This window comes from Humulus lupulus, chromosome 7 (genome assembly GCF_963169125.1).
Source record: "Humulus lupulus chromosome 7, drHumLupu1.1, whole genome shotgun sequence".
In the NCBI taxonomy this organism is placed as follows: Eukaryota; Viridiplantae; Streptophyta; class Magnoliopsida; order Rosales; family Cannabaceae; genus Humulus; species Humulus lupulus.
The window spans coordinates 186,762,536-186,778,780 of record NC_084799.1 but is presented as its reverse complement, the minus strand read 5'-3'; the positions used below and the strand labels follow the sequence as shown (position 1 = coordinate 186,778,780).

Here is a 16,245-nt window from a genome sequence, read left to right as displayed (position 1 = left end):
AAAAGAGCCATCTAGGCGAATGTCGGGCCAAGGCTTGTTACTTGTGTGAGGTGGTTGGACACCTCAAGAAAGACTGCTCGACACAAAAGAAGGAGGAACCAGGGAAGGTGGATAGCTTGACTCCAGCTCGGGTGTTCACCTTAACACAGGCGGAGGCTGAGGCTGAGGCTGAGGCTAGTCCCTCTGTAGTGACAACAGCTATCTAGCACTGGTTTTTCATATACTGTATTGATTTAATCTGGTGCTACACATTTTTTTATTTCTAGTACAGTAATTGATAGATTGTGTAGACCTGGTGAGTATTATACTGCGGGGTTTGGGACTATACTGCCTACAGGGGAGTTGGTAGTTTCTAGGAGATGGATTAGAGCACTGCCAGTGATGGTGGATAGTAGGGAACTATAAGTAGATTTGATTGAATTGAGTATGGACGATTTTGACATGATTTTGGGAATAGATTGGCTAGTCAGATATGGGGCCACTATAGATTGTAGGAAGAAGATGGTGACTTTTGAGCCTGAGGGTGAGGACCCATTTATTTTCATAGGTGTTATGCGTGGACCTCGTGTTTCTATGATATTGACATTGAGGGCTAGGGACCTGCTACAAGGAGGTTGTATAGGTTTTCTAGCTAGTGTGGTGGATACCACTAGAGTAATGCCAGTGGGACCGGGAGAGACTAGATTGGTATGTTAGTTCCTGGACGTGTTTCCTAAGGACTTACCGGGATTACCGCCGCAGAGGGAGATTCAGTTCATCATCGAGTTAGCCCCGGGTACAGAGCCGGTGTCGAGGGCACCATATAGAATGGCTCCGGAAGAGTGAAAAGAGTTGAAGATACAGTTGCAAGAGCTTCTAGATTTGAGGTTTATCAGACCTAGCTTCTCGCCATGGGGTGCTCCGGTTTTATTTGTAAAGAAGAAGGATGGGACTCTGAGAATGTGTATAGACTACAGGGAGTTGAATAAGTTGACCATCAAGAACAAGTACCCCTTACCAAGGATTGATGACTTGTTCGATCAGCTGCGGGGTAAGAAGGTATTCTCGAAGATTGATCTTTAATCTGGTTATCACCAGCTGAGGATCAAGGACGAGCATATTCCGAAGACGACCTTCCGTACAAGGTATGTGCATTACGAGTTCTTGGTCATGTCGTTCGGTTTGACCAATGCCCCAGCAACGTTTATGGATCTGATGAACAGGGTGTTCAAGGATTTCTTGGATCAGTTTGTGATTGTATTCATCGACGACATCTTAGTTTACTCCAGTTCAGAGGCAGAGCATGAGTAGCATCTCTGACAGATATTATAGAGATTAAGAGAGCATCGGTTGTATGCTAAGTTTAAGAAGTGTGAGTTATGGCTATCAGAAGTGACATTCCTTAGACATATTGTTAGTGGAGATTGGATTAAGGTAGATCTGACCAGGGTTGAGGCAATTAGAGATTGGCCAAGGCCAAGGAACGCCTCGAAGGTTAGGAGCTTCCTTGGACTAGCAGGTTATTACAGACAGTTTATGGAAGGGTTTTCGAAGATTGCCACACTGATGACAGAATTGACACGGAAGAATCTAAAGTTCACTTGGTCAGACAAGTGTGAGAGTAGCTTCAAGGAACTGAAGCAGCGACTGATTACTGCTCCTATGTTGAGCCTTCTTTCGGAGGGAGGAAAGTTTGTGGTTTACCTTGACACATCGAGAATGGGATTAGGGTGCATGTTGATGTAGAATGAGAAGGTTATTGCCTATGCGTCGGGATAGTTGAAGGAGTATGAGCAGTGGTCTCCTACCCATGATTTAGAGTTAGCAGTAGTGATATTCGCACTGAAGGTTTGACGTCATTTTTTGTACCAAGAGAAGTGTGAGATATACACCAACCATAAGAGTTTGAAGTATTTCTTCACCCAAAAGGACTTGAACATGAGATAGAGACGTTGGCTGGAATTGGTGAAGGACTACGACTGTGACATCCTTTACCACTCAGGGAAAGCCAATGTAGTGGCAAATGCATTGACCCGGAGAGGCCTAAGACAACTATTTTGTTCGAAACAAATATCGAAGGAGTTGACAGAAGAGATGACTAGAGCAATGATAGAGCTGGTTGTGGGCTAGTTGGCCAATATAACTTTACAATCTACCCTCCTAGAGAGGATAAAAGAAGGTCAGTTGCATGATGCACAGTTGCAGGAGTTTAGAGGGAATGTCCTAGCTGAATTGGCTAAGGATTATTCTATTTCAGAGACTGGTTTACTATGGTACAAGGATCAAATATGTGTTTTGATGGATATGGGTATTAGACGAGAGATACTTGATGAATCCTATACTACACCATACTCACTCCATCCAAGCACCATGAAGATGTATCAAAATCTACAGACTTTATATTGGTGGCTTGGGATGAAAAAGGACGTAGTTGAGTATGTGGCCAAGTGTTTAACCTGCCAGCAGGTGAAGACTGAGCATCAGTGACCAGCAGGGTTGTTACAACCTTTAGGTATTCCCGAGTGGAAGTGGGAAGACATTGCCATGTATTTTGTGGGAGGTTTACCCAGAACAGTGGGGCTACGTGACTCGGTGTGGGTTATAGTAGACATGTACACCAAGTCAGCTCACTTTTTACCAGTGAGGACGACCTATACTGTGGATCAGTATGCGGAGTTGTATTTAAGGGAGATTGTACGTCTCCATGGGGTTCTTAAATCTATAGTATTAGACCAGGATCCCATATTTACCTCCAAGTTTTGGGGTGGCTTGCAGAAGGTTATGGGGACTTAGTTGAAGTTCAGTACAACCTTTCATCCTTAGACAGATGACAGTCTGACAAGACAATTCAGGTATTGGAAGACATGCTTAGAGCGTGTGTGTTGGAATTCGAGGGGTCTTGGAGTAAGTACCTTCCGTTGATTGAGTTTTCGTACAGAAATAGTTATCAATCAACGATTGGAGTAGTTCCATACGAGATGTTATATGGGAGGAGATGCAGATCACCCATTCATTGGGATGAGATAGATGAGATGAAGTATTTGGGATCGAACATGGTTCACAAGACTAACGAAGCTATTGAGAAAATCTGAGCTCGAATGCTCACTTCACAGAGAGACAGAAAAGCTACGCTGATCCTAAGCGTAGGGACGTGGAGTTCTAGGTAGGGGACCACGTGTTTCTGGAAGTTTCACCATTACGAGTGGTGGGGAGGTTTTGGAAAAAGGGCAAGTTGAGCCCTAGATTCATCGTATGAGGAGTGACCAGTACATGTCCTAGATAGAAAAGACAAGGTTCTACGGAAAAAGACAATTCCTCTAGTCAAAGTATTATGGAGGAATAACAAGGTCAAGGAAGCGATCTGGGAGCTTGAGTCAGCTATGCGGGATCAGTATCCCGATTTATTCAGGTAAATTTTGAGGACGAAATTCTCAGTAGGAGGGGATAGTTGTAACGACCCAACAATGCTAATAGGGTTTAAAGCCTTGAATAGCGTACCAGGAGGGCATAATTGGATAGGTATGTGACTATGAGATTTAAATGCGTGACTATGTGGAATGCATGATATATATGATGATGTGAATATATTATATTCATGTTTATGAGTATTAGATATGCATGTGGTTCCTTTATTGTTTATAAGGGCATATCTGTAATTTTGGCTCGTTAGGGCATAAATGCGATTATATGTGATAAATGGTTGAGACCACATTATTATGTAGATATATTTGTAGTACATGGCTTGAGGCGATCCTAGTGAGCGGATTAGCGAAATAGACACAACGGGGTTTAATACCTGGCGCGAGGTGAGCTTAGGGGTATTTTGGGAAGTTTAATGTATATTTGGGGTTTATTGAGTAATAGATAAGTATTTGGTACTTAGTTGGACGTGACGGGATTGATGGGGAATTGGTAGGATGACTTGAGGAAATTAGCGGGAATTGGGAAATGACTATTTTACCCCTAGAGGCAATTAGGGGGCTGGGAAAGCTTAAGGAAAATTTGGTCTTTTAGAGTTAAGGATAAAATCAGTGGAAATCCTAGACAGAACCATAATACTCTCAAACATTTCCTCAACTCTCACTCTCTCTCATCATACACGTTCTTTCCTTCCTCTCTCTAGAACTAAGGGAAAACTTGGAAGCTTGAAGAAAAGCCAAAAAAATTGAGCTGAGTTTGGGCTGGGAAAACCTGAGGAATTGAGGCTAGAAGTAGACAGAGTATAGCTGGAGAATTCAAGCCACAAACTGAGGTAAGTTTCCAATTTTAATTGTTGAATTCTGTTGGAATAATGATAGAACTTAGAGCTTGCATGAACATGGTTTCCAAGACTGATTTTAGGTGTTTGAGGGGAGTAAGAAATGGTTTATAGGTTGGGTGTGATGTTTAGGCTATAAGGATAAGGATTTCAAGCTTAGTTCATAGGTAGGCTATTGATTGGGGTTGAACTTTCAGGTTTAATCTTGAGGAAAAAACGCTGGAAGAAAGTGGAATTTCTGGGTTTGGGGCCTCCGGCCTTGGCCCTGTTCTTTAGGCGTCGCGACCGGCATGCTTGAAGAGGCTGGATGCCTCTGATTCGCCAGGCGCACCTCGACCCAGGGGGTGCAAGTTGCAGCCCGTGTCCTCCAGCAGGGAGGGCTTGGCCTTTGTCTAACAAGCATGCTGCGACCTTAAAGGGCAAGTCGCGACCCTAAATGAAAAATGAAGGGATCTTAGGCTTTTAGGCTCGAAGAGGCATGGGGTTTCAAACCTAAGCGCTCGGGCGTATTCTGCTACCCGGTTTAGTAGAATTCGAGGTCCTAGAGACTAGTATTTGTTTCCAAAAAATTTAATTGAGATAGAATTTGATGGTTATCCATTGTTATTTGTGACTAGGATTATCGTTAAGGCTCAGTTAGGATTGAGGATCGTGCTTGGGACCACTCTTTATTTATCGCTTGGGATTCGAGGTAAGAAAACTACACCCATGTTGTTGTGTTTGGAACTAAGGTTCCTTGTAATTGAATATATGTATTGTGTAATTGTATGGATGTTGTATGCAATATGAAAGTATGACCTAAGGGTACCAGGGCTGATGATAAGCGTATTGAACGCAGCTCGGCCTAAGTGAGCCGGGATCAACTAAATAACTAGAGGGCTCGGCCTAAGGGCGCCAATACCTAGTTGCTTGTATTATTGATTGAAGTATATGTTTATCGTTTTCTAGCGTTATACCTGTATTCTGGTGATTAGTTGAGCTGATTGGATTAAATTTGACTATATGCTATTATTGCTATCTATGCTTGTTGTTTATGGTTTTCTTATTGGGCCTTGGCTCACAGATGCTATGTGGTGTAGGTAAAGACAAAGGGAAAGTGGACCAACTATGAGTTGGAGAGCTCTGGGGGCGGATTGTACATTGTGAGCTGCTCGACCGCGACGACTGAGGGAATTTTATAGGAATTAGAGCTTTAAACTATATTTTTCCGTTAGACTGGCTTATGTTGTATTAGTTTTGAGAGTTGTTCTCCATCATGTAAATACTATTTTTGGGATCCCATGTATCAAACATTTGTTTTAATGAAAATTAACCGTTTATGATAAAAAACTTTTAACCCTATCCTGTCAGTTGACTTTATGCTCAAACGATTTGAATAGCAAGTCCTGCACCATTTTAAACACACAGTATAACAGTCTTGGTTACCCAGGGCGTTACAACGCCCTTCTAATAAGAAACGGGCCCACATGCATGCTTAATACACCTAAAAATTCCAATATAGTCATATTATAATACAACTCACATAATTCATATAATCATGCATATAATCACAAACAATCATATAATATTCAATTATTGCCCTCTTGATTTCCTAATCAAGGCACTAAGCCTTATTAAGGAAATTACGATGTTACAGCAGGTCTTCCCCACCTATGATGGGATGCGTCACTTGAGTCCCATATGAACAACTAGTGGTACCAAGCTCCTAAGGTGGAGGCAAGGGTGTGGGCTAGCAGGCAGAGCACTCACATTTAAGACCCCATAGCATATAGCTCCCTTGCTACTAGAGGGGGTCACCCACTCAAACCCTCAACCTCCAAGTCCCAAACATGTCTTGGGACCACTATAACATTTGTTTAGTGGTTATGAGGAGTTTAATTAGACTAGAGTAGAGGAGAGAAAGAAAAAATGAGTACAAATAAAAGCACCTAAAACTAAATTAGTATTTTCCATATACATATAAATCAATAATTATATATATACACACTATTGCATATTAAAGAATTTTTATTTTATTATGTAATAATTAGTTGTTTAGATTCAAACATGAATTTTAACTTTAGTAATTTAATTGAGAAGCTTTTGATAATTATGTATTTAGGTATGGTTTTTTAATACATTTTATTAAAATTTTGATTATATTGATTTTTTTTGTTGAGTTTTGACACAATAAGATTACTTCACATGTACTTCATACATGCACTATCAAGATTATAAATAGTGTATAGGTAGACTTATTCTAATGATGCGTTTATGCACACATTTTTTTTTTTCCATTTTCCACCAATTTTAAATAAATTTCTCATAACTTTTTTTTTAAATCACATATTCTAAAAAAAATTACCAAAAATTTATCTATTAATAATTTCTTAAATAAAATTTTCTACCTCTATACTTTGTTGTTTAAAGAAAAATTAGGGCATCTTTAAAATTCTCAATTAAAATATATTCCTTTTAAGAATATAAAACCTTCATCACAAATGTTAATTATAATATTTTAACTCAAAAAGAACAAATGTAAATATAAACATTTAATTAAAAAACTATCTCGTTAGAATCAAAATTAATAATAAAATCATAATATTTAATTTTCATATTTGAAAAGAAATATTTTTGTTTTTAGATTTAAAAAAATTAAAATACGTTTAAAAAAATTAGTACTACAATTTGACACACTTCCATAAACTCCGACGAACCGTCATTACTGACCATAGCAACACCGAATAGTTAGAGAAGAGAAAAAAGGCTATGAAGTGAGAGAGTTGTAGAGAAAAGATTGAAATGTGAGAGACAAGAGACACACCATTTGAGGAGATAGTCAATGTTGATCTTAAGATTGTATTCTTCATCGTCGAGCCATTCAACATACGCTTTTTCCATGGTCGAAAAAAAAGAAAGAGAAAAGTGTCTATTTTTTTAAAGTAAGATAGGTGTTTTCAAAATTTTTAAAATTTTGATTAAATTCAAACCAAATAAGTTTTACATTAAAAAATTAGACCGGACAAAAAAAAAAAGATAGCTTTGAATATCGAAGAAAAAATTAGAAACAATAAAAAGCTGTAATTTCACATGGAAAGTACATTACAAATCTTCTAATTAACTTCGTATTCAAAAAAAAAAAATACAAACCACTAAATATAGTTTACTAGATAAATATAAAAATATCTTGGTAAAATTATTAATTTTATAAAATCATTTTGTATTCTAGCTAAATTTTAATAATTTTATGCAAAATAACATCCTATAATTTAGATAGTTGATGAAAAATTTTAGATAAAAAATATTTTATAAAAAATTATCATAACTATGCCAAAATACAAAAAAACTTATATATATGTAAAAAAAATCTTTTTGATAAATTTCTCTAGATATAATTATAGGATTTTTCTTTAGTAGGGGCAAAAAAAAGATGCACCTCTTTTGTGTTGTGAATAATTTTCGGTACATTTTTGTTTTATATTCATGTTTATTATATTTATTAGATACAATTAACCGGCAAGGTAAGTTTACTTAGTTTTATTTATATAATTTATTAATTATTTTTATTAAATTTATATTAATATCATATAAATTTTAAATAAATATCTTATTTTAATTAAATAATTTATTTATTTTTGTTTAAGTTTATGTTTGTTATAGTTTTTGAATTTGGGATTGACAACAATAGATTATATATTATATGTTTAATGTAATATTAAATATCATACATGAATTTTAAATTAAATTTTTTTGCTATTTTTTTATAAAAGTAATTTGTTGCTAATTCACAGCAGATTATATTATAAGTTGAATATGATATTATTCCATTAAGTGAGTCTAAGTTTAATTAAATTTTATTTAAGATATAAAATGTATGATTTTATTATTTTTAAATAATTATCATGGTAAATATCTTTAAAATATTTTATTTTAATTTTTCTAATTATTTATTTTATTTAAGTTTAAGTATTTACAAACTACTTTTAAGTATAAAAATATTCTGTTAAATATAAAAATATTTCATTAAAGTTAACGTTAAAAAAATAAAAATTCCTTAAAACAAACAATTTCTATTATTTACACAATTATTATATAGAATAGATTTAGAATATTTTATAAATTTTTTATTCCTAATAATTTAAGCTGTTGAAAAAAAAAATCTCAGACTAATTTATTTTCGAGGCATGGAAAACAGTCCGTTGAACATCGTTTTCAAATACCGTAAATTATTCACCCGACTCTTTTTCTAGCCACAACCATAGAAATACCCTTATATACCCTACCAGTTACAACGTCTCATTGACCAATCATATAGGGAGAAATTTCTTCGCAGTAAGCTCATTACCAATGTTATAAATATTTGATTGAGCCGATATGTTCACTTACAAGTTACAAGCTTTTGCCAGTGGAAGAAATCTCTGTCAGGATCCATGGCTTCTTCAGCTTCTTCTCCCAAATCTGGCAGCCTTCACGTGTTCTGGCACGAGGGTATGCTTGCTCATGACACTGGAAATGGCGTCTTCGACTCCGGAATCGATCCCGGTTTCTTGGACGTCTTAGAGAAGCACCCAGAAAACTCAGAAAGAGTCAAGAACATGCTCTCCATTCTTAGAAGAGGCCCTATCTCTCCCTACATTACTTGGCACTCTGGAACACCTGCTCTCACCTCTGAATTGCTCTCTTTCCACTCCCCAGGTTCCATTTCTCTTCTTTTATTGTCTTGATAAGTAGAATGTTGTATAAGCTCTATTATTTGTTGTTTATTTTCCAATAAAATTATTGGGTTTTTCTTAAATCGCTGATACATGAACTAATTAAGGAGGTGTCATTGGGATCTGGTTAGTCGATTTCTTTGGTTAGCTTTGCAAAGAATTTGTTGTGCTCTTCAGAGACTGATGTGGGTTTTGACATACAAAACGTTCCAGAATACATAAGTGAACTAGTTGAAGCTGATAAAGAAGGGGGTAAGACATTTTGTGGAGGGACTTTCTTGAATCCTGGCTCATGGGAAGCTGTTCTTCTTGCCGCTGGTACTACTTTATCAGCAATGAAGTATCTTTTAGATGGACATGGAAAGCTTGCTTATGCATTGGTCAGGCCTCCGGGTCACCATGCTCAGCCTACCCAAGCTGATGGATACTGCTTCCTTAACAATGCGGGTCTTGCTGCTCATTTGGCTTTGAATTCTGGTTGTGCAAAAGTAGCTGTGATTGACATTGATGTTCATTATGGCAATGGAACCGCGGAGGGGTTCTATCGGTCAGATAAAGTTCTTACGATCTCCCTTCATATGAATCATGGTTCATGGGGTCCATCTCACCCCCAGAATGGATCTATAGATGAGCTTGGAGAGGGGGAGGGATATGGCTACAATCTGAATATACCTTTGCCAAATGGCACGGGTGATCGAGGATATAAATATGCCTTTTCTGAGTTGGTTGTCCCAGCTATCCAAAAGTTTGAGCCTGATATGATGGTCCTGGTTATTGGCCAAGATTCAAGTGCTGTAAGTTGCTCTTGTTTAATTATCTTTCATTTTAATAGCTCTGTTATTCAATTAGGTTGGGGAATGATCATGTATTACTTTTTTGAGAATTTTAATCCAGCAAGACTTATAAAGCTAGATTACACATTTTCTTTTGAAAGAATTTGATCATAATAATGATATGAGCTACTAATGAACTCGAGTACTCATGTTGTTTGTGGAAGCTTTGAGATTTCCAATTACTATCTAAAACCTAAAAAGTAAACTCTGCTACGGTTTTGTTTTCTTTCACTTTCTAATATAAGGAGTAGGAAATCTAAAGCCAACTTCTACTGCCTCTAGAATTGGAAATCTGAAAGCTTCCACAAGCAACATGAGTACTCGAGTTCATTAGTAGCTCATATCATTATTATGATCAAATTCTTTCAAAAGAAAAGTGTAATCTAGCTTTATAAGTCTTTCATTGAAATCTTGGATTCAGTATTTGGGTGCCATTTTTTTTTTTTCAACCCTTTCATGTCCTGGACCTGTGGACCATGAAGTAGAGTAAAAGGTAGCTTATAAGTTGTAGGTACTTTATCCCAACTACAAAGATTGATTCGATGGTTGTATTAGGCACATGTTCAGATGGTGTACCTCAGTCTGGTTTCCCTTTATGAAAAAAAAAAGATTTTGATGTTTAGAGTTTTGAATGAATGCATGCCCTTTTTCCACTCATTACTTGCAAAAAAATTGCATTTAATAAATGTATCAATATGTGAAAGAAATATTTTACATACATATGTGATGCTCACAAGTATACTATTTTTAGTGATGGTTACACTGTAAAAGATAGTTTTTTAATATTTATTTGAGTTTATACCTATTTGGATCTTGTGTTTTGTCCCATTACCTAGACCATGTGATTTGACAAATTACTTTTTTGATACTATGTTTTGTAAAATAGTTCAAATAAATCCCTAAACTCGTTTTTGGTCAAAATTTTCTCAACTGAAATAACAAATAATTTACCAAATTAATAATTCAAAACAAAAATAAAATCATTCTGCTTAAAAACTGTATTGTTAAATTCAATTTTTTCTTCATTAAAATTGAGTTTAGGGGTTTATTTGAACCATTTTACAAAATATAGGATACAAATATGAATTTTTTAAAACAAAGAGTCCAAATAGGTAATCGTAAAAAACACAATTATTTTGCATGATATTGAATCAGTTTGGCATGACTTTGAAAGCTATTATAGTGTCTAAAAGTAATTTTTGGAGTAGTTGGAATAATTTTAAAAAGTGCATAATCTGTTTGGAAGGTCTTCCCAAAGAAGCCTCTATTCACCAACTTATAAAACGTTAATACTTTTTATTTTATTTTATCCATTTTCTATCAGTAGATTTTCTTTTTAAATCCTTACAAGAACAGAAATCGATTATAATCGTCTTATATATTGTACGTATTTTCATATTATAAAATATTCAATTTTTCTTTTTAAAATTATATTTTATGATATTCTAATATTTCAATTATATAATATATATTTATATTTTGTTCTTGAAAAGAAAGATTTTGGCAGAAAATTGAGGAGGTGGATTATGGGCTGCCTTAAATCAGTCTCTTTCTCTATTTTTATCAATGGGAAACCGAGAGGCAAGATTATAGGGTCAAGGGGGTTGAGGCCAGGTGAACCTCTATCTCCCTTTCTTTTCTACTTTAGTGGTGGATGTTTTGGGGAGATTGGTGAGCAAAACTAGAAGCGCAGATTTGTTACATGGTTTTGTGGTAGGAAGTGATCAAGTAGAAATCACACATTTGCACTTCGTATACGATACATTGTTTTTTGTTGAAGCAAATGCTCAATTTCTGAATAGGCTCATTCAGATTCTGAAGACCTTTGTTGTATTTTCGGGTCTCAAAATTAATCTAAATAAAAGCAACTTGTTGGGTAGGTATTAATGTGGAGGACCGGCTGCAGTCTGAAGTTGATTCTTTGGGGTGTGTTGTAAGAGATTGGCTGCTGACTTATCTGGGTTTGCCGCTTGGAGATAATCCAAGAAAGATTAGTTGTTGGGAAACTGTGATTAGAAAGGTGTCTAAGCATCTGAAAGGATGGAAGAATGCTTACTTTTCAAGAGGGGGAAGGTTAACGTTAATTAATTTTGTTATCGTCCCATCCAATTTACTACTTGTATTTGTTTAGAATGCCCGACCATGTGACAGATTTTGGAGAGAACTATTAGGAATTTTCTTTGGGAGGGAGGAGAGTTGAGGAAGGGAGATCACTTGATCTCTTGGGAAGTATTGTGCCGCTCGAAAAACAAGGGTGGTTTGGGTATTGGTAATTTGAGGTTGAGAAACAAGTTACTTTTGATGAAATGGTTGTGGAGATTTCCCCTAGAGCAAGATTCTCTTTGGTGTAGGGTGATCAAAAGTAAATATGGGATGCATTGCAATTGGTGGGATACTAATAAAAGATCTAGAGGGACACATAGAAGTCTGTGGAAGGGCATAGAGCTTTTGTATGAGGACTTTTTGAAACTTGTTTCCTTCAGGTAGGTAGTGGTAGCAGAGGACAGTTGGGTTGGCAAGCAGCCTTTAAGTGAGACCTTTCCTGGGCTTGCCAGGTTATGTGAAAAAAGGCAGCATTGTATATCCCACTTTGTGGCAGAATACTCGTATCCAGTGACTTGGAATCTACATTTTTGCAGGAATCTTAGAGATACAGAACTATCAGATTTGGTTAGCCTTTTAGATACTCTAGACACAGTTCGCCTTTGTCAAGTGCTCGAGGATTGTAGGATTTGGAAAGAGGATTCTTCAGGGATGTTTTGTAAATCTGCCTTTAATGCCCTTAGAGATGATGATGCTTTTTCTTCACCTTGTTGGTCGAAAACTCTTTGGAAGGTTCATGTCCCACCAAAAGTTAGAATGTTTTGGTGGTTATTGTTGTGGGGGAGGTTTAATGTGCATGAGGTGCTTCAAAAGAGGAAGTCGTTTATGTCTCTCTCCGGGCTGGTGTGTGCTGTGTCGGAAGGCTAGTGAAAATGTCAGCCACCTTTTCCTTCATTATGATTTGTTTTAAATTTGCGCTATACACTCCTTGATGAGTTTAGGCTGAGTTGGGCGATATCTCAATCTTGTGTAGAACTATTGTTATTTTATGTCAGTAGAAGTGAGGAAGGTCAAATTCTGTGGACAACCGCGGTGGCCGCAGTTTGGTGGGGTGTTTGGTTGGAGAGGAATAGAAGGATTTTTGAGGATTAGAGTAGTGATACAGATGGTTTGTGGGGGTAAGATCAGGCTTTGGGTTGCTTTGTGGTTAAACGAAGTTAAGGTTTCAAAGAGGTTCCTTTCTCTTGCTTCCTTAGAGACTGGAACTTAATTCTGTAATGTTTTGTTGTGTCTTGGCTCAGTGTGACTGTTTTTGTTTGTGGTCTTTTTGTTTTGTTTTGTTTTATGTTATTTTGTTAATGTAATCATGGTTTTCCTCCGCCGAAAGTGAGGCTATTAATAAATTGTGGGAGTAGACTACTCGTGTACATGTGGTCTTCTATTTTTCAAAAAAAAAATAAAATATATTTTCACTTTTAAAAATATATTGTTGTGTATAAAATAAATTTTTTATTATAATGGATTTATTGTAAACAAATATGACATTTTCAGGATGACATATTTTATTATACATTCAAACATTTTGTAATTTGACAAGGTTTTGTAATAGACATACAAATAGTAACAAAAATAACTTAAATTTTTTGTTTGTTATCTTCTACTGTCTAAAAGTAGTTGTAGAGGACATGGCAAACGGATCTATCATATTTACTATTTCTTAAGTCAACAATCGCAGTGATTGCACTAGTGTACTTAACCGATGTTTTATGAATTTTAGTAATGTTGGGCCAATACTGTTCGTCATCATGAGAAACATTCCTCAAATTTTGATACTTTTTTAGGCCATGCATTTCACTTAGGGGATGACTGACATACTTGGCCACCTTTCAGCCTTTCTTGAAATGAAAAAACGAAATCCTATTCAATATTTAGCTTCTTTGAAGTTTATGTATGAGTATTGCTGATAAAATGATAATAAAAGTAGTGCTTTAGCAACTTCATGTTTCTAACTTTTGACAAGTCAATAATATTTCTCATGCCTAGTTTATTTTCTTAACTTTGCAAGGAACAAATATAAATCTAGAATTGTAATTCCTACTTTGCAGCATGAGTAAACTGACACATCTTGTCTTTTTAGTTTGATCCTAATGGAAGGCAATGCTTGACAATGGAGGGATACCGAGAGATAGGGAAGAAGGTCAATAGCCTGGCCAATAGGTATTCTAGCGGGCGCCTTCTTGTTGTCCAAGAAGGTGGATATCATGTCACGTATGCAGCGTACTGTCTTCATGCAACACTTGAAGGTGTGCTCAACTTACCAATTTCTCTATTATCTGATCCCATTGCATATTACCCGGAGGATGAAGCCTTTCCTGTAGAGGTTATCAAGTCCATAAAGAAATACCAGACAGACACGGTACCATTCATGAAAGAAGCTAAATTTTGAGTTTGTTTTCTTGAAATATTTTTGTTCATTCCTACTTTTTTTTATTTTTAAAAAAAAATATTTGATAAATACATATATTCAATGTCCCTTATTTATTGAAACAGTTATGCAAATTGTGCTGCATCTTATTTCTTTGGTTCATTGAGTTTTTTACTATAACCGCATAATTCTCACTGAGATCAAAATAAAAATCAATTCAGTCACACAATGAGCTATATCCAACAGGTAATCCTCGATTTCTGTTTGATCCTGTGGTACTATTATTTGTGACATTATATATTAATGAACATGAGCCAAAGGCAGAGAGAAAATGTTCTGTTTTATTGAGATGAATTCGTGTGTACAGAAAAAGAGAACCAAGCCTTAAATAGCCATTAAGTTCAGTAATAAAACAATTAGTTACAGGACTGGGAATTAGTTACACACAAATTACAAACTAAATTACAACTTAACGATATAACTATACTTAATACTCCCCCTCAATCCCCCTCAAGATGGAGTGTACAAATTTTGATCACTCATCTTGGATATGAAGTTATTGAATTGAGTTGGGAATAATGCTTTTGTGAGGACATCTGATAAATTGTTCTGAGATGATACATGAATCATCTTCAAGGTGCCATCTGAAACTCTCTCTGACTATATGACAATCTATCTCCACATGTTTTGTTCTTTCATGAAAAACAGGATTTTTAGAGATGTTTATGGCAGCTTGGTTGTCGCAATAAAGAATGGTAGGTAGATGATGATGCATATTGAGGTCTTTAAGGATGGCAATAAGCCATAGCAGCTCACATGTTGCATTAGCCATTACACGGTATCTGGCTTCAGCAGAAGAACAAGATATGGTGATTTTCCAAGGATTACACAATAGTCGGATATGGATCTTCTTGTGTCAATGCAGCTACCCCAATCAGTGTCAGCAAATAACTTGAGTTGAAGAGGATCATGTGCATTAGCATAAAAAAAACAAGCCTTGTCCAGGAGTACCTTTAAGGTATTGAAGAAATCTAATGGCATCTTTTGCTAAGTTTTAGAATCGACTCCATTGGCGTAGATGCAACTTTTGTACCAAGTTGACCCGAAACCTTTAGGAGTTGAAGGGTGAATGGCCTTTGAGACACTGAAATTCTTGTATTAGACTTGCCTATTTCAAGTCCAAGAAAGAAGCGTAATGGGCCAAGGTCCTTTAATTTAAATTTAGCATCAAGTGTGTTCTTAAACTGAGTTAGAGCAATTGTATTATTTGTAGCTATAATTGTATCATCGACATAAACAAGAAGGGCTAAGAAAACATCCTGAGTCTTGTTGAATAAATAGAGAATGATCAAATGGGGATTGTTTGAATCCTTGTTGGATGAGAGTGGTGCTCAATTTTGCATACCACTGTCTTGAAGCCTGTTTCAAGCTATATAAACTCTTTTGCAACTTGCATACTAGATTGTTAGGGAGATAACCTTGATGTAGTTTAATATAAACATCCTCATATAAATCACCATGTAGGAATGCATTATTGATGTCCAATGGTGTAGTGTCCATTGTTTAACATGCAGCAAGTGCAAATAGAATTTTTTAAGTATTGAACTTAGCAACAGGTGCATAAGTAACATTTTGCCACAAGTCGAGCTTTGTAGCGTTCTATGTTACCATTAGCTTTATACTTTATTTTGTAATTCCACTTACTACAGATTGCATGTTGTTGAGGAGGGAGGGACATGATGGTCCATGTTTTGTTTTCCTCCAAAGCAATCAGCTCGGCAAGCATAGCTTGCTCCCATTCTAGATGCTCGCAAGCTTGAGAAAATGATTTAGGCTTTGCAATGTTATGTGTAGGTAGGATAACAGCTCGAAAATGAGGATAAAATCTATCATAAGACAAGTAATTAGCTAGTGGATGAGCTGTAGAAGTAGCAACTTGAGTTAAATCACACAAATAATCCTGTAAATGATTGGGTTAATGAACAATCCTACCAAACTGAGTTTGGTCAGGAGGAA

The 16,245-nt window shown here is 36.1% G+C and overlaps 1 protein-coding gene across 2 annotated transcripts; it reads left to right on the top strand.

Moving 5' to 3' along the window:
• The first annotated feature begins 8,513 nt into the window (after window positions 1-8,513).
• Window positions 8,514-15,608, top strand: LOC133788939 (histone deacetylase 8). Of its 2 annotated transcripts, XM_062226609.1 has the most exons (4): window positions 8,514-8,911; window positions 9,142-9,722; window positions 13,942-14,220; window positions 14,938-15,608. In XM_062226609.1, exons 1-4 carry the CDS (start codon window positions 8,647-8,649, stop codon window positions 14,944-14,946), a joined length of 1,134 nt encoding a protein of 377 aa, XP_062082593.1. In that variant the 5' UTR covers window positions 8,514-8,646; the 3' UTR covers window positions 14,947-15,608. The 2 variants fall into 2 exon arrangements, with proteins under 2 accessions (XP_062082593.1, XP_062082592.1); XM_062226608.1 differs by lacking the exon at window positions 14,938-15,608 and having other exon boundaries at window positions 13,942-14,391.
• The last annotated feature ends 637 nt before the right edge of the window (window positions 15,609-16,245 follow it).